This window comes from Salmo salar, chromosome ssa01 (genome assembly GCF_905237065.1).
Source record: "Salmo salar chromosome ssa01, Ssal_v3.1, whole genome shotgun sequence".
NCBI classification, from domain to species: Eukaryota; Metazoa; Chordata; class Actinopteri; order Salmoniformes; family Salmonidae; genus Salmo; species Salmo salar.
Window position 1 is genome coordinate 71694155 of NC_059442.1, and position 23866 is coordinate 71718020.

The 23866-nt window shown below is 40.5% G+C and overlaps 2 protein-coding genes across 7 annotated transcripts in view; both read right to left on the minus strand.

The window, feature by feature from the left end:
* LOC106608004 (echinoderm microtubule-associated protein-like 6) overlaps positions 1-16150 on the minus strand; it is a 91020-nt gene extending 74870 nt beyond the window's left edge. For all 5 annotated transcript variants that reach the window (XM_014205648.2, XM_014205640.2, XM_014205621.2 and 2 more), the window contains exon 1: positions 14779-16150. In XM_014205648.2, the coding sequence (XP_014061123.2) occupies positions 14779-14975 (197 nt within the window). In that variant the 5' untranslated portion in view covers positions 14976-16150. The remainder of the gene's footprint in view (positions 1-14778) is intronic.
* A 4054-nt stretch (positions 16151-20204) lies between these two features.
* Positions 20205-23866, minus strand: part of LOC106608059 (spectrin beta chain, non-erythrocytic 1) — a 118372-nt gene continuing 114710 nt past the window's right edge. For both annotated transcript variants that reach the window (XM_014205747.2, XM_014205739.2), the window contains 4 exons: positions 23257-23459; positions 21959-22132; positions 21800-21842; positions 20205-21612 (listed from right to left, as the gene is read on the minus strand). In XM_014205747.2, coding sequence (XP_014061222.1) covers positions 21409-21612; positions 21800-21842; positions 21959-22132; positions 23257-23459 — 624 coding nt within the window. In that variant the 3' untranslated portion in view covers positions 20205-21408. The remainder of the gene's footprint in view (positions 21613-21799; positions 21843-21958; positions 22133-23256; positions 23460-23866) is intronic.

Genomic DNA, 23866 nt, shown 5'->3' on the forward strand with positions numbered 1-23866 from the left:
ACCATCCCCTTTATGGTTCTTCAGATACCCTAAAATGGTTCCCCTATGGCATCGCTCTCAAGAAACTTATTTGGTTCCAACTTGCATCTTTATTTGGTTGTACCACACCACAGATCCAACCAGTTCTAACAGAGAAATACAAATACAAAAATGTGAAGATTTTCATTCAAAAACGAGATATAAACATTTTCAGAAATGTTGGTAAATTGACATGAATAAAAAAATGATAATGTGAAAGAGATATAGAGCTATTATTTTTTAATCTTACCATGACATGGGCTAGTGAAAAAACAGACATAATTTTGTTAGAAATATATTGCAAGATCCTTTTATTTTAGAGAGACAAATAATCGTGTTTTGCCACTTCAAACAACAGAACTACAATTTAAAAAGTCTCCCATTTCGGTTTTAAACAGTTACATGTGATAAAGTATCGATACATAAATAATTATACAAATATTCAATTTGATCAACATTATTGTGCAAATATCACATAGCCAATGTATTGCAGCCTATGCAGAGGGTGAGCAGTGTATAAAATGTTTTCTTTTTGGTAATTTAAGCAATTTTTGGAACAATTTTATGGGGGGGTTACAGGTTTTCTGTTAGGATAAATCAAGGGAGCTTTTTGAGTTTGACTATATACACTTTAGGGAATGATTTAAGGACTAATAAGGATATTGAAAGTCTGTCAGAATTAATTTGCCGGTCAAGGATGGATTTATTCCTATTGTTGGAGTGACAGCCCGCTGTATGTTTGCAGCTGGTAGGCTATTAGCTTAGGTTGTTTTCCTTCACCTGAGTGTCGCTGGATCTCTCCTTGTTTAGAATTGTTCCTCTTTAGTCCAACAGGAACAGATATCACAGGCTCCAATAAACTGTCAAAAGGATCCATATTCAAAAGGTCCCCGACACACAAGCGCACAAAGCCTAACACAGCGCAAACAGCTGAGAGTGGCAGCTGTCAATCAACACATCCGGCTGACTAAGCCAGGGGTTAAATGAATAAAATAAGGATCTGATTACGTTCCTAAGTGTGGAAAAAATATTTAGAGAAACTTACAAATTGAACAGCCATAGAATGTTGCAGTGTCATGTAAATGTATCATAATGCAGAAACCTCAATAGCCCAACCCTCTAAATACATGGCTCTGGATATAGTGCATTTTAGTATGAAACAAGTGTCGGATATCACTTTTAAAAACCAAAAAAAACACACATTTTAAAGCACATCTAAAGTCAAATGTTTTAAAAGTATGAGAACATGATTTATAAACATAGAAAATGACCAATGAGCATTCATTTCAGATGAACGAATGCAAATGTTAAAATTTGCGTATAAGCTCTTCAATTTTCACTGATGTGATAACCTACAATCTCTTAATGACCTAAACAATAACCCTACATCTCACTGCAACCGCTCACCCCCCCTCTAACAGGCACCTAGGTCTACTTAGCATTCACCTTAACACTCATCCAACCTACACTGCTAATGCATTACCCATCCACTCTACAACCGTACCACTCCTTCTTTCCCCTGACCCTTCCCTGACCCCCCACCCTGCTCATGATGTCAGTCTGACTCTCCTGTAATCTTGCCCTCTCATAATTAGTGTGAGTTCCTCTCCTGGAAGCCTGTGTCCTCGGGACAACCACCATCTGCTCCACTAAAACGATAGCAATATCACCCCGGCTATTCATAGCTGCCACAAAATCAGCTCAGGCTAAAAACAGCAGAAAGGGACTCCGCCAAGAGGCTGGTTTTCACGGTAAAAAGCAATAACCCCATTTATAAATGATTCAATAGGGTTTGGAGGGCAGAGGGGAGATAAACAGAAGAAAATGAAATGATGCTTTGTTTGTGTTGCCTCAGAAGATTCAATACATCCCTCTGCTCCTGAGGAAGATGTTTGCCTTACAGCGATAGCTCAGTCAAGAGACAAAAAGACTCAAGAAACATAGCTAGACAAACTCATAGTGGAAAGGTATTCATTGAGCGTCATTCGTTGAGCACTGTACTAATGTCTACATAATAACGAATGCTGCTGCACGGGTACTGACCAAGACCAGACGGAGAGCACTCATTACACCGCTTTTAAGGTCTTTGCACTGGCTGCCTGTGAGTTTCTATTGGTTTTTAAATCAATCCACGATTGTGCATCCCAATACATGTCAGACATGCTTGTAAGTTATGTACCCAGTAGGTCCCTTAGGTCCTCTGGCACTGGCCTTTTAACTATCCCAAAGCCTAGGACCAAGAGTCATGGAGAGACAGCCTTTAGTTACTATGCCCCCAGCCTCTGGAATAGCCTGCCAGAGAACCTGGGGGGGGGGGGGGATATATCATTTAAAAGAGACATTAAAACACGCCATGCTTTTCCGTAGGTTTTTTTTTTTGTCGTATTGTTTTTGTCAGTATTTTGTTTATTATCTTATGTTTGTTGTGTAGTAAATATTTCAGCTTTTATTTTCATTTTTTTTATTCGTTTTTCTTTCTGTGAAGCACATTGAGTTGCATTCCATGTCTGAAATGTGCTGTAAAAATAAAGCTTGATTTGATTTGATACAGCCTATTTTATACGAGGAGCAGGAAATATAACCGATTATCAATTGAAATTCTGCAATAAGGGGCATAATCTAAAACATTCATATTCTCAGTTAATCTATAATGAGCGCAATTCCTCCTTCGAACATTTTAAATCACTTAATGAATAATAGAACAATAAGTGTCTGCCACCAGACAGTGTTGGAAGGAGTACTGTAATTACACTGATATCATAGAGCTGTCAAGTTAGACAGAGCAAAGGAAAACAGAGGATCCGTCATTCTAACAAGACTCTCAGAAAACATTCATGTCAATACTGTATGTGATTACAGTATCTATGGAAAAAGCCTGGGCTGTAATGACTGGCATGTTACAGACGTTTATAATGAATGGATCACACCACCTGCAAAGTGGATAGGATTCCCTATTAGATGCCACACCTAAGGTATCCAGTGAATATTCTAGTACTAGTGGAAAATTCCTGATGGAAATACAGTCCTGTAAAGCCTATTATTCTGTGCAATTTCAGCACAGCACAGCGAGATAAGCATCTCTGTCAGAGTGCTCAGGGAAGAACAGACACATTAGGATTTTCATGATCAAAGACCTACTTAGATGGTCTGTGCCGTAGTTTGCTGGGAATGTCAACGACAAGATTTGCCATGTACAAACCAACTGGAACCCAAGCTACTCCTCAGACACTCACTTAGATATATTCACCTACTGTCTGGATTTCCCTTTTATGCACTTTCTCTCGCTACACAAATTTTGACCTTGAACTTAAGCATGAGATTAGCATGCTATTCACCCACTACTCGTTTGGTGTGGAGATCAAATAAATGAAGGTGTGACAGAGTTGTGTCTACAGATACGCCATATTCTGACCTTAACTTAATTTCCTCTGGTCATTATCCTGTGACAGGTAATCACAAGGCTGATCAGACTACATGCTTGAATAGGGCTTTTGACATCCTGTTACAGTACCTAATGAAATCCTACATACTTCAACACTATTAAAAAAGATGACTATGTCCATGGCTTGACCTCAGAGGCACTTAAGTTAATCAAAAGTTCAGTTTCCTCAACATCCTACAGCTTCTCTCAACCGTGAACACGCATCTTACACACGTGAATGCCTTTAGATAAGCCAGAGCTTCTATATGCAGTACTTCATTATCTCAGCATGGTCCTTTCTCAGGGTGTGAGAGAACTGAAGTGCTAGTAGGATGGTCACTAGTATGCCCCCTGACAGACCACTCTCTAATAACCATCCAAGGCCTACTGTTCTAATATCTAGGGCCTAGAGGGGCTCAGGGATATTGCTGACCTTGTGACCTGCCCAGGACAAATTGTAATTAGGGCCCTGAGATTTTCCTGGGTCATGTGGTCAGGAAGAATTCCCTTCATACAGTCAATAAAAAACAGGGCAAACACCATGAAATCACTGAGCGATACAGAGCCTTCAGAAGGTGTTCACAGCCCTTGACTTGTGTTACAGCCTGAATTCAAAATAGATTAAATAAATGTTTTCCACCATCCATCTATACACAATACCCCATAATAAAAGTGAAACATGGTTTTAGAAATATCTCATTCACAAAAGTATTCACACCCCTGAGTCAATGCTTTGTAGAAACACCTTTGGCAGCCATTTTTTATTTAACTAGGCAAGTCAGTTAAGAACAAATTCTTATTTACAATGACGGCCTACCCCGGCCAAACCCTAACCACACTGGGCCAATTGTGCGCTGCACTATGTGACTCCCAATCACAGCCGGTTGGGATACAGCCTGGAATTGAACCAGGGTCTGTAGTGACGCCTCTAGCACTGAGATGCAGTGCCATAGACCACTGCGCTACTTGGGAGGCCATCACAGCTGTGATTCTTTCTGGGTAAGTCTCTAAGAGCATCCCATACCTGGATGGTGCAACATTTGCTGTTATTCTTTTCAAAATTCTTCAAATTCTGTGAAATTGGTTGTTTGATCATTGCTAGACAACCATTTTCAGGTCTTGCCATAGATTTTCAAGTAGGTTTAAGTCAAAACTGTAACTCTCCCACTTAGGAACATTCACTGTCTTCTTGGTAAGCAACTCCAGGTTTAGATTTGGCCTTGTGTTTTAGGTTATTGTTCTACTGAAAGGTGAATTAATCTCCCAATGTCTGGTGGAAAGCAGAATTTCCCAGGTTTTCTCTTTAGGATTTTGCCTGTGCTTAGCTCCATTTTATTTATTTTTTTATCTTGAAACTCCCCAGTTCTTATAATTACAAGCATATTGATAATATGATGCAGCCACCACTATGCTTGAAAATATGGAGAGTGGTAATCAGTAATTTGTTGTATTGGATTTGCCCCAAACATAAGACGTTGAATTCAGGACATATAGTTAATTGCTTTGCCACATTTTTTACCATATTGCTTTAGTGCCTGGTTGCAAACAGGATGCATGTTTTGGAATATTTTTATTCTGCACGTTTCCTTCTTTTCACTCTGTCAATTAGGTTAGTATTGTGGAGTAACTACAATGTTGTTGATCCATCATCAGTTTTCTTCTATCATAGACATTCATGGTGAAATCCCTTAGCGGTTTCCTTCCCGGAAACTGGGTGTGGTACAGAGATGAGGTAGTCATTCAAAACAATTGCACACAGAGAGTCCATGCAATTTATGTGACTTGTTAAGCAAATGTTTACTCCTCAATTTATTTCTGCTTGCCATAACAAAGGGGTTGAATGCTTATTGACTCAATACATTTCAGCTTTTCATTTTTATTCATTTGTAAAAATTTTGAAAAACATAATTCCACTTTGACATTATGGGGTATTGTGTTTAGGCCAGTGACAAAAAAAAAATAATCACAAAAAAAGTCAAGGGGTGTGAATACTTTCTGAAGGCACTGCAGTGACATGATCTACAGTAAGCCTGTCTGAGATGGTGCATGAGCATGCAAATTAAGAGTTTCATTACAAATCGCTATATATCCATTTTCAGAAATGTTGGTAAATTAGCTTTATTTGTTTAAAGAAATTATGAAAGAGATCGGTGTGTTATTTCACTATCTAATCATTTCAAAGGGTTGTTCAACGAAAGACATGTATTTGTTTAAATATATAATTTCAGGGATATTAGCGTTTTGAAAAAAAAAACACATTTTGTAAAATCCATGAATTAAAAATCTGAGAACAGTAATATTTTACATACATGAAGGTACCCATAAGCAATAATTTCTGATGAAAAAACACAAATGTGAAAAATTGGTGGATATAGTGTTTTGCTAATAAACTCTTCAAATATTGAACAGGATATGATATTTGTATTTATTACGGATGTGTATGTATAGTGCGTGTGTATGAATATGTCTGTAGTACTGTGTGCCTCCCATAGTCTGTTCTGGACTTGGGGACTGTGAAGAGACCTCTGGTGGCCTGTCTTGTGGGATATGCATGGGTGTCTCAGCTGTGTGCTAGTCATTTAAACAGACAGCTCTGTGCTTTCAACATGTCAACACTTCTCACAAATACAAGTAGTGATGAAGTCAGTCTCTCCTCTACTTTCAGCCAGGAGAGATTGACATGTATATTATGTGCTGCCCTGTTCTGAGCCAATTGCAATTTTCCTGTCACTCTTTGTGGCACTTGATCACACGACTGAACAGTAGTCCAGGTGCGACAACTAGAGCCTGTAGGACCTGCCTTGTTGATAGTGCTGTTAAGGTAGTGCAGCGCTTTATTATGGACAGACTTCTCCCCATCTTAGCTACTGTTGTATCAATATTTTTGACCATGACAGTTTAGAATCCAGGGTTACTCCAAGCAGTTTATTCACCTCAACTTGCTCAATTTCCACATTATTTATTACACGATTTAGTTGAGGGCTAGGGTTTAGTGAATGATTTGTCCCAAATGCAATGCTTTTAGTTTTTGAAATATTTAGGACTAACTTATTCCTTGCCACCCATTCTGAAATAAACTGCAGCTCTGTGTTAAGTGTTGCAGTAATTTCAGTTGCTGTAGTAGCTGACGTGTATAGTGTTGAGTCATCAGCATACATAGACACACTGGCTTTACTCAAAGCCAGTGGCATGTCGTTAGTAAAAATTGAAAAAAGTAAGGGACCTAGACAGCTGCCCTGGAGAATTCCTGATTCTACCTGGATTATGTTGGAGAGGCTTCCATTAAAGAACACCCTCTGTTCTGTTACAGGTAACTCTTTATCCACAATATAGCAGGGGGTGTAAAGCCATAACACATGTTTTTCCAGCAGCAGACTATGATCGATAATGTCAAAAGTCGCACTGAAGTCTAACAAAACAGCACCCAAAATATTTTTAGCATCAATTTCTCAGCCAATTATCAGTAATTTGTGTAAGTGCTGTGCTTGTTGAATGTCCTTTCCTATAAGCATGCTTGTCACGCTGGTATAAAGGTTTTGGAGACAGGTGCAGGGATACATCATCTTGGTTTTTAATACACCCAAAACAAATGTATACAAAACACTGGGATGTACCCAAACAAAAGAGCAAGGGTAAACCTCATAGAATGACAAGGGACGAGACCCGTAATACACAAAGCACAAAACACGCAGCACAGGCTGAGACAACGTATAGGTACTCACACGACTAAAGGACATGGGAACAATAATCGACAGCCCAATGGGGAAACAGAGGGCACATTTATACAATTACAATCATTGAGGAATTGGAACTAGGTGTGTATAATATCACAGTTCAGTGCAGGCAAGAAGGCCGGTGACGTCGACCTCCGGTACTGGTGAACCGAATGAGCAGCAGTACAGGGGGGATCCGTGACAGCGCTGAAAGTCTGTTGTCAATTTGTTTACTGTAAAATAACATTGTATCTGGTCAACCACACTTTTTTCCAAAACTTTACTAAGGGTTGGTGACAGGCTGATTGGTCGGCTATTTGAGCTAGTAAAGGGGGCGTTACTATTCTTACATTGCGGAATGACTTTTGCTTCCCTCCAGGCCTGAGAGAACGCACTTTCTAGTTGGCTTAAATTGAAGATATGGCAAATAGGAGTGGCAATATCGTCCGTCCAAGTTGTCAGACCCCGGTGGCTTGTCATTGTTGATAAACAACAATAATGTTTTCACCTCTTCCACACTCACATTACGGAATTCAAAATTACAATTCTTGTCTTTCATAATTTGGTCAGATATACAGTACTTGGATGTGTGGTGTCAGCGTTTGTTGATGGCATGTCATACCTAAGTTTGATAAACTTGGAAATGAAAAAATTATTAAAGTTGTTGGCAATATCAGTCAGTTTTGTAATGAATGAGCCATCTGTTTCATTGAATGATGGAGCTGAGTTTGCCTTTTTTCCCCAAAATTTCATTGAAGGTGCTCCAAAGCTTTTTACTATAATTCTTTATGTAATTATCTTTGTTTCATAGTGTAGTTTCTTCTTTTTATTCAGTTTAGTCACATGATTTCTCAATTTGCAGTACATTTGCCAATTGGTTGTGCATCCAGACTTATTTGTCATTCCTTTTGCCCCATCCCTCTCAACCATAACATTTTTTCAATTCCTCATCAATCCAAGGGGATTTAACAGTTTTTACAGTCATTTTCTTAATGGGTACATGTTTATTAGTAACTGGGATAACAATTTTATAAATGTGTCGTGCAACGTCTGTTTGCTCCTCATTACGTACCACGGACCAACACATATTCTTTACATCAACAACATAGGAATCACTAGAAAACTTATTGTATGACCTCTTATACACTATATTAGGCCCAGCCTTTGAAACATTGGTTTTCCTAGATATGGCTACTATATTGTGATCACTACATCCAATGGATCTGGATACTGCTTTCAAGCATATTTCTGCAGCATTTGTAAAGATGTGATCAATACATGTTGATGATTTCATTTCTGTGCTGTTTGTACCTACCCTGGTAGGTTGACTGATAACCTGAACCAGGTTGCAGGCACTGGTTACAGTTTGAAGCTTTTTCTTTAGTGGGCAGCTTGATGAAAGCCAGTCAATATTTAAATCATCCAGAAAATATACCTCTATGTTGATATCACATACATTATCAAACATGTTATCCTGATACTGACTGTTAGCACTTGGTGGTCTATAGCAGCTTCCCACAAGAATGGGCATTAGGTGAGGCAGTTGAACCTGTAGCCATATGATATGAATGTGTGTCTTGGCGGAGCAGTGTGTCAACAAAGTATATAATCGATGTGTCATCAACGTAATCAATATGTTGTCATAACCACCCATGCAGTTACAATGTGTGTTTGTGAGACAGCTGGGCCCAGCTACACAGACAACCAATGGAATATCCCAGCACCTTTTATTAAATCCTGTTTTAATATACTGTAACATTACCAATCATTATCAAGTCCAATTAACATAAAAGAAAACATGCATTACCACTGAGAGAAAATTCTATGACTACACATTTTCTTTCCCTATCCACCCATCTATTTTTCAAAGGACTCCATATTCTAGAGAGGCAGAGAGGTGAGCCAGTAAAGGTCAGCGGCTCATTTGAAGTCTTCAGCTCCGTGAAATCAGGAGCACTTAGAGCCCAGCCTGGTGTTAATGGAGCATCATGGGAGCAGCTATCCATCCGCCTCTGATCCAGTCATTAACCCTGATTAATGACACCAGCCACCCCCCCACCCCCTCCCACACACAAAGACACACACCATCGGCAATCCGTGCCCATCTCCCAGTCTCAGCGTGCTTTTTCTAATAAAGCTGATATTGTGGTGTCCCAGTCAGCCCCAGTAATGTATGCAAAGGTCATGAGGAGGAGACAGGATGGGGCAGTGCTGGGGAGAGGTTGACAGGGCCTTTGTATTTTCACTACTAGCCTTTTCAATCAGCGATACTACATAAAACAAATATAATCAACCATGTCATTGCACTAGCGTAATTGAATGACATCCTGGTGTAAGATTCCAGCTGGTTGATAAGTAGTAAAATAGTTGTAATAGCTTGTGACTAGGCTATATAAAGATTTGGCAATAAAAATAAAAAAAATGTCAATAATGATTGTCACATACACCAGATAGATGCAATGAAATGTGTTTGTTTTACAGGTTCAGCCATAGTAGTACAGCACACCTGTAGCAAATTAGGGTTAAGTGCCTTGCTCAAGGGCACATCGGCAGATTTTTCACCATGTCGGCTCAGATAGTTGAACCAGCAACCCTTTGGTTACTGGCCCAACACTCTAACCGCTAGGCTACCAGCCACCCTTCAAGACTAGACTGTGGAGTGTGAATGTGACAGTAGACTGTAAAGGTCTAGTTTAAAGACTTGTGTCACGATCGTCGTAATGATTGGACCAAGGCGCAGCGTGAGTAGCGTTCCACATCTTTATTATAACGTGAAACTTTAGCAAAATACAAAAACAATAAATGATCAAACAAAACGTGAAGACAGTGAAGTGCAAACAGGCACCTACACAGAAACAAGATCCCACCAAAACACAGTGGGGAAATGGCTGCCTAAATATGATCCCCAATCAGAGACAACGCTAAACAGCTGCCTCTGATTGGGAACCATACCAAGCACACCAACATAGAAATAAACAACATAGAACACCCCCAGTCATGCCCTGACCTACTATACCATAGAGAACCAAGGGCTCTCTATGGTCAGGGCGTGACAACTTGCTTGTCTGAGCATGAAAGGGCTGTATGAAAGTGTGGTTGTGACCCGGTTCTTCCTACTTCTGTCTGGCTGGCAGTGACAGATGCATCCGGAGCCGGGTTCTGCCCTGCAGCACTGACGGAAATGGGACAGCAGAGGGAGGACAGAGAACCAGAGCATGAGAGGAAGCAGTGGCACAGCCCGTCCGGGGCCAGGCAGGGGACGCCAGCCAAGGGTACGGCACTGTGAAACACACCAGCCGGGGCCACAAGCACCAGTCACTTCCAGACAGAAAGACACATAAGAATAACTCACAACTGAACCTGTGAGTTTAGCAAGAGCTTTTTTTCTTCCCTTTTTTGATTGCTCTTTTGTATCTGCTAAGGGCATGCATGTCTGTATGTAGCCTCGCTACTTTTATAGCCTCACTGCTGTACATAGCCTGTCTTTTTACTGTTGTTTTATTTCTTTACCTACCTATTGTTCACCTAATACCTTTTATGCACTATTGGTTAGAGCCTGTAAGTAAGCATTTCACTGTAAGGTCTACACCTGTTGTATTTGGCGCACGTGACAAATAAACTTTGATTTGATCTCCATACGTTGGTATTACCTTAAGGATACAGCTGTTTAGATGGAGAGCATTCAAGAACCTGTTGTCCTTAAAACCACTGTAATTACACATCATTTTGTACTGTGCCCTTCACTGACTCCAACACTGGGTGTCTCTGTGTCACATCACAGTACCACAGCATTAGGGTAAAGGTAATCTCGGTTAACCCAGAACTAAAATCGGGCATAATTTGGTCAGATGTGTTTATGTAGTCTGTCCACGAGAGATTTGGATAAAGGCAACTACAATGGTGACTATTTTGTTGCAAGGGTACATGGAAAAAAGGAGATTAGGTCTGAAATAGTACTGAAAGTGGCTGGGTAATTCTAAAGCCTCTCATAGAGGACACTGGAGTGTGTCCTCTTGAAAAGAAGAGTCCTAAGGTAGGGTTAACTTGAGACCACATAGCCAATCACAGCGTGAGGACCAGACTTCAATTCAACTTCAATTAGAGTAGGCAGCAGACAGACAGCAGCACATCCCTACGCCAAGAAATAATAATGTTGAGCTCAAATTGGAAAATGGAAACGACCTTAAGGTATGTACTGTGATATTGAAAATGCATGTGACGTGTACAAGCCATGGAGCAGGGGGTACATTATTGGTATTCCTATAATGACTCCCTAACCATCCCTCTGCAAAAACGTATCTGCCTGCATGGACACACACAAATGCACAGATGTGGAAACACAGGCAGGAGTATAGACACCATATGCATGCACATACATAGACAATGACACAGGGACACACATACATGAACCTCATCACCCCCCACCCACAAGCCATATTTTTAACAGACTGACACATTTCACTTTCAGATGCACTCAATGCAAACTGGTCAATCAATAAATCAAATTTATTTGATGTCCTTTTTACATCAGCAGATGTCACAAAGTGCTTTACCAATACCCAGCCTCAGACCCCAAAGAACAAACAATGCAGATGTAGAAGCACAGTGGCTTGGAAAAACTCCTTAGAAGGCAGGTACCTAGGAAGAAACCTAGAGAGGAACCAGGCACCGAGGGGTGGCCAGTCGTCTTCTGGCTGTATTAGGTGGAGATTTAAGAGGCCATTAAGGCCTGTTTCAAGACCATGGTCCCACAGGATAATAACACTCATTTACCTGTACATGTCAATCATATAAGCTCAATGCTTTCTCTTCCTCTTCATATTCATAGTTGAACGCAATCAAAGTCAGTGGGGAGACTTCTGCCTCTGTTGAGATGATGCCAGAGGGTTCTTTTAAAATAACTGCACCCTGTGTGAGTTCAAGATAGTCAAACTCCGGAAACTTGTGACTGTGTAAACCCCTTCAGCCTTCATGGAGCTGTGGCACAAAGTAGGTCTGATTTAATGACATCTTAACTCACTCTGGGTCCTCATTTCATGATTCTAAAGAGGATGTTGATCTTGAGGATGTCTTAGCAAAGTAACACCAAGGACAACCTGTTTAAAACTGAAGTCAGCCTGCAGGCGCACGGCCCACCACAAGGAGTCACTAGAGCACGATGAGCCAAATAAAGCCCCCCCCGGCCAAACCCTCCTCTAACCCGGACGAAGCTGGGCCAATTGTGTGCCGCCCTATGGGACTCCCGGTCACGGCCGGTTGTGTCATAGCCTGGGATCGAACCCGGGTCGGTAGTGATGCCTCATGCCTCAAGCAGTGCCTTAGACCGCTGCGCCACTCGTGAGGACCCGTTTGGAGAAATCCGCAATACTTGTATATCACTCACAGATTTTGAGATAAAACTTACAGTATTTTAGGCTACATGGAAATAACATGAAGTAGCACATTTAACATGGTACATCGAAATAGGCTTTCCAGCTCTTTCCGAAACATGGGAAAGGTACCAACACTTCTATGTAGATAAAGCTGATCTGTATACTGGACATTCTAATTAATCACATCCATTGATCATGCAAATGGGGTCTCTCCAAGTTCAGGTTCTGGCTGTTTCAATGGTTTCCCAGAACATCTGGGTCCAGTGCTCCAGCTACCCTCAATATTGAGTGTATGACTAGAGAATGTGTAACAGGCATAAACATGTTTTAATGAACTATTCAATAAAAGTGCATCACTAAACAAATCCACTATATCTAGATCTATATATGTCTGAAGGGGAGTAGGCCCAATTGTGTTACAAATCACGTTTTTTTTTCTTCAGTTCTGGCCATGGAGACTTGTAATAACTGTTCAACAGCAGGGAGTGTCCACTGAAAAGGCCTTTTTTCAGAAATTATAGGCCCAACATGGATTTAATTAATCAATATGACTGGCGCAATTACAGACCTAATCCATCAATACAACGACTGTGATAAAGTGTCTGCAGTAGAATGATTCCCTGACAGAGTGGAGAGCAATAACAGTGCACTATTTAAAACCCTTTCAACAAGGCTGGTAGCCTAGCGGTTAGGAGCGTTGGGCCAGTAACCGAAAGGTCGCTATTTAGAATCCATGAGCCGACTTGGTGAAAAATATGTCGAAGTGCCCTTGAGCAAGGCACTTAACCCTGATTGCTTCTGTAAGTCTGCTAAATGACTCAAATGTTATTGTTACCAAAGGAGATGAGGATGGATTGGTGTACAATCTCACCAGCACTCTAGGCCTCAACCAGTTTGATTGTGCTCTGTGACCTGAGGAGGACTTTGCATTGACTAGCTATGAACAGTGGCTTTGCAGAGAGCCTTGTAGTTTCAAGCATGACTGAGGACAACTACAGACCAGGGCTATTCATGTTTGTGTTTGGATTGTTACTGTGGTTTGCTGGCACCAGCTTGGCTTGCTATCGCTGAACCACAACAAAGACCATCTGCACTGCCAGCTCATGCTCTCAAAAAAATACTATATTTGCATACAGAACCAAGAACTATACATTTCACACATCCCCCAGCCTCAACCCCTCTCCAGTGTGTGCTTTTACAGGGGGCACTGCTGCCAGAGTTGCAGGCATCCAAGGGAGACAAGAGCTTTTAAGGGCCTTTTTGGCTCTTGAATAACTATTGGAGTGAGGAACTGTGGGCCAGCACCATGCTTTCAAATCATCATGGTTGCTGACTCAAAAAGCAAGGAGCTGTCCACCAACTGGTGGCACTGAAATGGCTATTTTGACATAGGTAGACGTGATGAGAGATCTAAGGAAAGTCATAGTACAAATAGTATGATCTCAGAATAGAATTCTTGCAATGACTCCCTCGGGTTATAGGCTCTCTGGACAGGCGAGGCTACACATTACATCTGCACAGTGACGGCTCACATGGCCACTGGACAGCGCAACACTGGAGTGATGCCATGAGTCAATTTATTGCTTTAATTAAGCTATTCATTGAGATCCACAGATTAAATAAAATGTGATTTTGATAATGATTTTGTGATGTGATTTTGATAACTAGCTAAGAGAGGGACAGAGGAAATGTTATGCTTTAAAGTTGATGGGCTATGTGAACCGTAGTCACTTAGCAACCACCAGGTACTCTACCCTGCACCTTAGAGACTGCTGCCCTATGTACATAGTCAATGAACACTGGTCATTTTAATAATGTTTACATACTGTTTTACCCACTTTATATGTATATACTGTATTCTAGTCATGGATCCTCCTATATAACTAATGCTGTACACACCTTTTCTATTCATATAATGTCCATACTGTCTATACACACCATTATATATATATATAGGACTATATTTTTATTCTGGACACTGACATTGCTCATTCTAATATTTCTTAATTTCTTTCTTTTTACTTTTTTGATTATGTGTGTATTGTTTTGTATTGCTATGCATTACTGCACTGTTGGTGCTAGAAGCATTTAGCTGCACCTGCGATAACATCTGCAAATCTGTGTATGAGAAAAATAAACTTTGATTTGAAATTATACATATTTTACACTTGTGCGGATTTTGTACGCACTCTACGACATACTTGTTGGTGTTGTTAGGCTGTAGTTAAAGAGATATATTCCAAGTAACACTCACCTTATAATGTCATCGTTGTGACCCAGGTAGAACTTCTGAGTGTGTTCTCTGGTATTGTAAACCACGCCGACTCCAGCCACGAAATAGACCACTTCTTTCCCAGCGGTATAGTACAGGTTGTTTCGGCATTGATGCCCTCTGTACCCGTAGATCCATTCTAATCTCAATTGGCAACGCGGAGCAGTCCGATCCGCCATTATATTTGACAACTTGTTTGTTTTGTGAATTATTCCACTCTAAAGTAGGCTACACGACAACACGGACCGCAGACATGCATATGCAAAGTTTATGGAAAACTCACTGATAAAATTTGAAAAATCCTAACAGATGACATTTTCCTGTAGTCTAGGCTATCGATCTTAAAATTAATTCCCGCATTCTACAGCAGATGTGCACATTGCGTTTTGAAGAAACACCAGCAAGGACACGACACCACACACCTCAGATCTATTCATAATTTTGGTTTTTAAAAACTGTGTTGCCTGAATGGTTACTATGTTAGGCTACTCTTAGAGACTGTCAATTAATGCATTATTTTCATAATCCCAAAAATATTTTTTCGCTCTTACCATTATGTCTTACTAAAGTTAATTTACTCCACATTAAATGCTGTTTTGTATGTATTTAAAATGGGTTCCTTTTCAAATGACAACGAAAACAGAAGAACTGGCCAAATAAACAAACAGCAAATGAACACAACTGCTAGAGGACTCGGCTGCTGCTGAAATATAATCCGGACACTAATCCTCAACTGTAACACCAGCCATAGTTACTACGGTTTTATACAATTCCCAAGACAATAACAAACAACTAAACATTTCAATCAAACAAACACGTAGAAAATAGGGCGAACATGCAATCTGTCTGTCGTCAATTGACAAATCTGGTTTAAGTAAATCCAAGAGTCGAAGTATTGTGAGGAATTACGGATTTTCACTGCAAATCACTCCGACAGAGTGCAAACTGTCTGACAGCCACAGCTGGTTCGCCGCTGTCAGAGTGAAGGCGTCCCAAAATGCAAATTATATGATAACTTCCGTGCAGAGGCAAACAATCTATGGGTTTCAAAACACAGTCGCTCACCGCGCGACTCCGTCGCATCTCCCGCATCTCAAATGGATTGATGAAAATAGGGATTCCGGGCGGCAAGCGACAGAAGCCTATTACTCACATGGGCGAATGACAGGCGACGCCTATGATAAACCGGGGTGGAAAACTGAGCAGAGGTCTAGTACTGTGTTATTCATTTCGTATTAATATTAATGTAGTAACGTAATGGAGACTTTCCCCATCAAGTATTAAGGTAATATTTTTCAGAACAGCCCCTCTCTATTTTCGAAATGCTATTACCACGTCGCTCTGTGAGCCACCCCTGCCCTGCCGCCGACGTTAAGCGGCCAGCTACACAGGTTTATGGGTATTGATGTATTTATGTCTGTGGCATCCCCTCTCTCATTGGTCCAAAACATTGAAAACTACAACTACCAGTCAGCAGTGCTAAAGCGCTATCCAAGGTCCTGAAGACCTAAAGCTACAACAAGACGTCGGTTAGCTATGAAAACAGAATGGCAGCTTCTGCGATCAGCAATAATTGAGTAAATTGATATGATAGAAATTTACTTTGATTTAATCCTGAACATTTTAGGCCCTAATTAAAATAAAGGCATTACACTGAATAGGAACTGACTGAATCGAATAGCAACTGATAAATGTTTTTGTAGCAAGTTGGATAGTAGATGATATTGGAGTTCAATCGCGAATAGGAATCTAAATTGGATGTAATAATCTAGCCTGAATAATATGAATATCAGGATTTATCAAATGGAGAGAGTTGAACCAAAGGGAGTCCTCAACTCACATGTGATACTTCAGATCATACACAGATGCATTCTAGAACGGAATATCTCTTGAATCCATGGCTCTCCAAACTGAACACCAGTAGCCTATGCAACATTTTCTGTAAAAGGTTTAACAACCATAACCCCTTACTTATTATTAATATGCCGATCTTTGACTGGGGCTGCAGGTAACCTTGTGGTTAGAGTGTTGGCCCAGTAACAGAAAGGCTGCTGGATTGAATCCCCGAGCTGACAAGGTAAAAATCTGTAATTCTGCCCCTGAACAAGGCAGTTAACCCACTGTTCCCCAGTAGGCCGTCATTGTAAATAAGAATTTGTTCTTAACTGACTTGCCTAGTTAAATAAAGTTTTTTTTTTTTTAATCCCTTACATGTTTATATATGGAACAAGAGGTCTTTCTAGATGGAAAGTGGACTCTTGGAATGGATGTTATGTAGATTGTTCTCAAATGCTAAGTAGAGCATACCATTGCCAGCCCCGTAGACAGCACTGAACGGTGACAGACTTTACTGGAGAGCCAGCGCAATCTACCATGCCATTCTTAGGGCCTCATATAGGGCTCTCTGTGAATATGTTGCGAGTGAGAGGAGTTGGCTGAATTAATATTATTCTAGCACGCTAACAGTCATGTTCACAAAGACCTTGACTGACAACTCCCATGGGACTCTAGCAGTCTACCGATTCCTCAACATAGCAACTGCTCGAGGTTTGTATTACTGCTCCACCCAACCCAAGATCTGCTTGTGCTTAGCCAACTCCTCTGACATTTGTTGCCATGCACGCCATCAAGCATGGATGGTATGATAATTATTGATAGAGGCATTGGATAAAGCACAAATGGAACTGGCTATACCCTATATACAGTAAGGTCCATTATTGGCACCCTTGATAAAGATGAGCAAAATATACTATAAAATAATTATAATACAAATACTGAGCTATATTGTATGCTAAAAAAAGGTACAATTATATTATTTTATACTAATACAATTGCTATTATTCATTTTAAACAGTCTTTTTTCTCAGCTTTATCAAGGGTGCCAATAATTTGATCTGACTGTATACCATACTATGCCCCAACCAGCCTGACCATAGCAACAGAATAAGCTTCTATATCACTGCCAAGCCTAATCTAACGATGACAACTGTTCACGTAGTCATGGTGCTGGGAGGGAGACAAAGCACTTGTTATACTTCCTTATGGTTTATAATTTGGTTGATGGCCTAATGTTACTTTGTTATAATACATAATCCCCTCCCTCACTCCTCTAACCAGGGCATGCTGGGTGAGTCTGTAAAAATAAGAGATGTTCTATGTTTGTGGTTTATTTCATGCACTGTTTGTGTGCAATCAAGCATCTAATTAAGTATTAGACAAGACTACTGTCTTGAATCCTGCCACATATTCCTTGTGACCAGTAAAATAAAAATACTACAGATTCACAAAGTAATTGCAAGTCACTGTTTGAATTGATGCAGTGGATAACTAGTTTAAACTGTATTGATTTGTTGAGCACATGAATCCAAATGTGTATTCTTGCAGTGCAAGGTTTTTGATTGACATGAGAAACCTGGTTGTCAGGGTTGATAGAATAGACCAACCTACACAGTGTACAAAACATTAGGAACACCTTGCTAATATTGATTTGCAGCCCCTTTTGCCCTCAGAACAGCCTCAATTCGTTGGGGCATGGACTTTACAAGGTGTTGAAAGCGTTCCACAGGGATGCTGGCCCATGTTGACTGCAATGCTTCCCACAGTTGTGTCAAGTTGGCTGGAAGTCCTTTAGATGGTGGACCATTCTCGATACACATGGGAAACTGTTGACCGATGCACCTGGCACCTACTACCATACCATGTTCAAAGCCACTTCAATCTTTTGTCTTGCCCATTCACCCTCTGAATGGCATACATACACAATCCAAGTCTCAATTGTCTCAAAGCATAAAACGTATTCTTTAACCTGTCTCCTCCCCTTCATCTACACTGATTGAAGTGGATTTAACAGGTGACATTAATAAAGGATCTTAGCTTCCACCTGGATTCACCTGGTCAGTCTGTCGTGGAAAGAATAGTTCCTAATGTTTTGTACACTCAGTGTATAATGTCCTTGTGTGAAGGGCAGTCTGAGTTCTCAGTTTACTAGTACTCTTGCGCCCTCTTGTGATAGAAGTGCTGATGGAACATCACTGCTCTCTCCCAAAACGAGAGATATGGGAGCATAGTCAAATTGTTCATCTAAATAACAAACAAATATTATATATATATATATATATATATATATATATATCCCATACTCCTGTCCCCTCAGGTTGGCTGTTAGATTACTCAGAGGTGATAGAATACTCTGCCAATGGGGTTACTTTGATGTTTAGTAGCCAAATTATAATCTGTAAACACTGAGTCTTCTTTGTGGTCTCCTTTCCTTCATGGTCATTGCTAAGAAAGGATTTCTAAATTAAAGCAAAATGGTTAAGAACTATGGTCCAATTCTTTTACTCTCAGTTTTTATCATAGAGGATTCTCAAGCCTCACCCTAGATAGTCTTGCAAGGTTAAACACGGTATTCTCACATTCGTTTAGAGGTGTAACCGATGTGAAATGCAAGGGTCCCTGGTTCGAGCCCGGGTTGGGGCGAAGAGAGGGACGGAACCTACACTGTTACATTGGTGCCGTGACCCGGATCATTGGTTGCTGCGGAAAAGGAGGAGGTCAAAGGGGGGGTGAGTGTAACCGATGTGAAATGGCTAGTTAGGTAGCGGTGGTGCGCGCTAATAGCGTTTCAATCGGTGACGTCACTCGCTCTGAGACTTGAAGTAGGGTTGCCCCTTGCGTTGCAAGGGCCGCGGCTTTTGTGGCGCGATGGGTAACGATGCTTCGTGGGGTGTCAGTTGTTGATGTGTGCAAGGAGCCCGGGTTGGGGCGAAGAGAGGGACGGAACCTACACTGTTACAGAGGCAAGCTTCACCCATATCCCAAAAAATTGACAAACCTAAATCCTAATGTTTCTAGAGGGGATAGAAGTGGTCAAATAAACAGGCCACCTGTAATCTCTATAATCTATGCCATTTTGAGTTTTAACATACCCGAAAATCAAACTCGGCACGCTAAGCCATTTTACCAAATTGTTGCCCATAATGTTCTTTCGTCTCATATTAGAACAAATTAAAATGGCGTATTTGTATTCTTCCAGTGATATATTGTTTAGTTTTCTGCTAGCCTCTTACCCAGGCGCAAGGTGTCTGGGAACGAGATGAGCGTTCTGCAGAAATGTTCAAAACTGGCTGCAATATCTCCATAACGCCACTAGATGGTGCCCACATTTAGGGGCAATCAAAAATCTGTTGCCTAAATGAAGTGAAAGGACAGAGGATTTATTCTGCCATTAATTTCATTGTTACATAGTAATAGCTCTGTAATTGCTTGGTAATAGTGTTGTTTTTTGTAATGAATGAGAACATAGTGCTTGCACTGAATGAGGCATGATCTTATAGAAGCAGTAATGACATGAGGAATTGTTGCTGATTTGGTGTGAAGCTGTAGTACTGAAAACACAGAGACAGACGTCATCTTAAAAGCAATTTAATGGATTTGCACATATTTAACAGAGAGGGCAAAAGTCTACGGGTGCAGATCCATCTACCTGTGACAATGGTCCATATTAAACTACATACCTAGAGGCGTCGCTATGGCAAACAAGCTTTCTCCCATCGTGGCATTGTTGATTGTGCAATATGAAGAAATATTTCATTACAATAGTTACAGTGACAGAGAAATGCACACTATTTATCAAATAGCTAGAGAATGTAGCAAAATGATAATATGCGGTGCTATAGCCAACAAGCAAGCAACCTTATTCCAGTATTTGCCTTAGAATCCACTTTTCTACTGAACAACAATGCTTAAAGTGTTTATTGTTTTGTACATCTAATTTTTATACTTTGTACTAAATATATTTTAAACATACATTATAATGCAACTCAAATACATAGGAAAACAAATGTTTAATAATGTTTTGAAAAATTACAGAAATAAACCTTAATCTGTGTTGTAGTTCTTCATGGATATCCAACATTCTGACTGGTTTAAGTAATTTCTTGAGCCCGAGTAGGTATAGGATTACATCTTACAATATTATGATCTTTTCATTCAAATTAATGTCATACTCCATTTTCGGGAAAAATGTTAGACTATATTGAAGCTTATAATGGTTGTAGGGCTTGTTATTAGTAAGTGAAATTAAACTGTTTTTTAATAGTTTGTTATACACAAGTTATACACACAGTTCAAAGCACCACTGACTTTGCTTTTCAACCGCAGAAGAATGCAAGTCATCTTTCAAAGATAGCCTCACAAAACTGAGGACAGACCCTAGAAACTACATAGAATTACAAAAAGAACTGGGAAAAAACAACAAAAGCAACAAGTGAAAAGCAGAGATGAAAGCAGGAAAAGAGAGAAAATACAAAGAAATCTTAACTGGAAACCCTATCCTGTTTTTCAGCAGCGACTTCAGGATGGTTTACAATGGCAGCAGCCCAAAGCATCAAATCTACCTTAACATAATTGTTTGTCTTTTTTTTTGTTCCTTATCTTAAAAAAGAAAACACCATACTGTGGTTGACCTCTGAGCCCGGCTGTTGGATTGTTAGGCACAGAGTGTGGAGTTTTGGCTCTGAGCTTGCATGCTGGAGTCTCGCTTTAAGAGGAACAGGAGCAGGGGAGAGAAGAGAGAAGAGGAATGGCATTGAAGGGGCTGGGGAGGAGGATCTACTTCTTTTTGCTGAAAAGGCTGAAGCGTTTTTCTTTGTCTTTCTCGCGCTTGCCTGGGCTGGATTCGGTTGCCAGGGCAACAGAGGCGGGCAAGGTCTGGGCTCGGCTGGAGGCGGGGGTGCTATGGCTGCTGGGGGTCATCTCGGTCTTATCAGAGCACGCAGCACTGGAGATGGCCTGCATCCACGAGTTCATCTCCTCCTGCGACCCAGACGAGGATTTATCAGGACACACAACACAGATCACACCAATACATCAACACTCAGACACCCACGCTATCCTCATAAGAGACAGGGACTAAAGACAGCAAAGGATACACAGCATTCACAGGAGGAAGATAGTCAGTCATTCATGCACAATGTACAAATTAAAAGCTAAGCAAGCTTACGTCATCTTTGGCTTGGAAGAGATACTCATTCCCATCTGTAGCTCTGTAAAAGGAAAATAAAAACTTGAGTAATAAGTCAAGCTAACTACTGTACTGTATGCAAGATCCTCTCCTGATAATACAAGACACATAGGGAGCTATACAGCAAATAGTGCTTACTTCAGTTTGAACACATGCTTCTTCTTCTTGTAGTCGAGGGCGATCTCACATGCAGCATCCTTCAGGCTGATGGGGATCTGGTTGTGATAGGGGATGCCCTGGCTGGCACTCTTAATGTCTTTGTAGAAGCCCATTTCCCAGTTGTTGATCACACAATACACATTGTGCCAGGATCTGAAACCATAGGAAACACAGTTATCAGAGTCTGTTCAGCTAAATAAAATGTTGGCATTATTGTAAGGGGAAAGTATTTGGCTGCATGCTCCAACTTGCATGAATATGTCCAGTAAGCATACATGTTCACTCCCCTATGTATTTATTTGGACAGCGAAGCTAAAACTTTTAATTTAGCTCTATACTCCAGCGTCTTGGATTTGAGATCAAATGCTTTATGAGGCGACAGTACAGAATGTCACCTTTTATTTAAGGGTGTTTTCATATCTGTTTAGAAATGAAAGCACTTTATGTAACTAGTTCCCTCATTTGAAGGTGCATAAGTATTTGGACAAATGCACTTATAGTGTATTAAATTTAGTCAAAAGTTTGGTATTTATTCCCATATTCCTAGCACACAATGACATCAAGCTTGTGACTCTACAAACTTGTTGGATGCATTTGCAGTTTGTTTTGGTTGTGTTTCGGATTATGTCGTGCCCAATACAAATGAATGGTAAATAATGTATTGCAAATGTCATTGTAAATAAGAAAACAATTTGTTTCTGAACACTTCTACATTAATGTGGATGCTACCATGATTATGGATAATCATGAATGAATCGTGAATAATGATGAGTGACAAAGTTACAGATGCACAAAGATCATGCCCCCATGGTAGCATCCGCATTAATGTAGAAGTGCTCCGAAACATATTCTATTCTTATTTACAATAAGCGACTCCAAAATTACACAATACATTATTTACCAGTCATTTCTACTGGACAAAACATCTGAAACACAACCAAAACAAACTGCAAATGCATCCAACAAGTTTGTAGAGTCACAAGCTCAATGTAGTCATTGCGTGCTAGGAATATGGGACGAAATACTACACTTTGACTACATTTAATACACTATAAGTGAATTTGACTATGTATCCTCCTCAAATGGGGGGACTAGATACATGAAGTGCTTTCATTTCTAAACCGTGAAACAGATATGAAAATACCCTCAAATAAAAGGTGGCATTCTGTATTGTCGCCTCTCAAATCCAAAATGCTGGAGCATAGAGCCAAATTAAAAGATTTAGCTTCGCTGTCCAAATAAATACTAAGGGGAGTGTGTGTGAATTGTGTGTGTACCTGCTGGATGCCTTCTTGTTGTGACCCTCCCACTCATGTTTGCGGTGCAGGATGCCTTCCATCTGGTTGGCTGGGGTTGAGTCCAGGGACTTTGCCGGGAGCGTGGCAGCCTGGCTGGGTTTGCCCTTGCGTGCTGCACTGGGTGACCCGCCTGGGCTGGGCTCCGCCACCCCATTTACAATGTCACTTCCCTCCCCATTGTCCTGAGGTAGACAGAAACTGGTATTAGAGAAAGCTGGGGCTTGGTAGACAAAACACACAGTGGCGCTGGAAATCAGAGAGTTGGCTTCATGCATAGCAGGATCAGAGGCTGTGTAGAAACATTCAGTACTTTCCCTTTGATTGCTATATTATATCACAATGGCTTTAAGACAAGTAAAGTTAAGTAGAAAGGGGTATTCTATACGACAAGGCCTACTCTACTGTAAATGATACCAAAATAAATATTTTCATCACAATATGTTTCCTCATTTCCATTTGATGAGTAAAAGAGCCTCTGGGTAGGTATTTGTATAAATCAAAACGATGCCATTAATCAAAACGATGCCATTAATCAAAACGATGCCATTACACCAGCCTCAAATTTTTAAATGTGCCTCAATTTCACAAT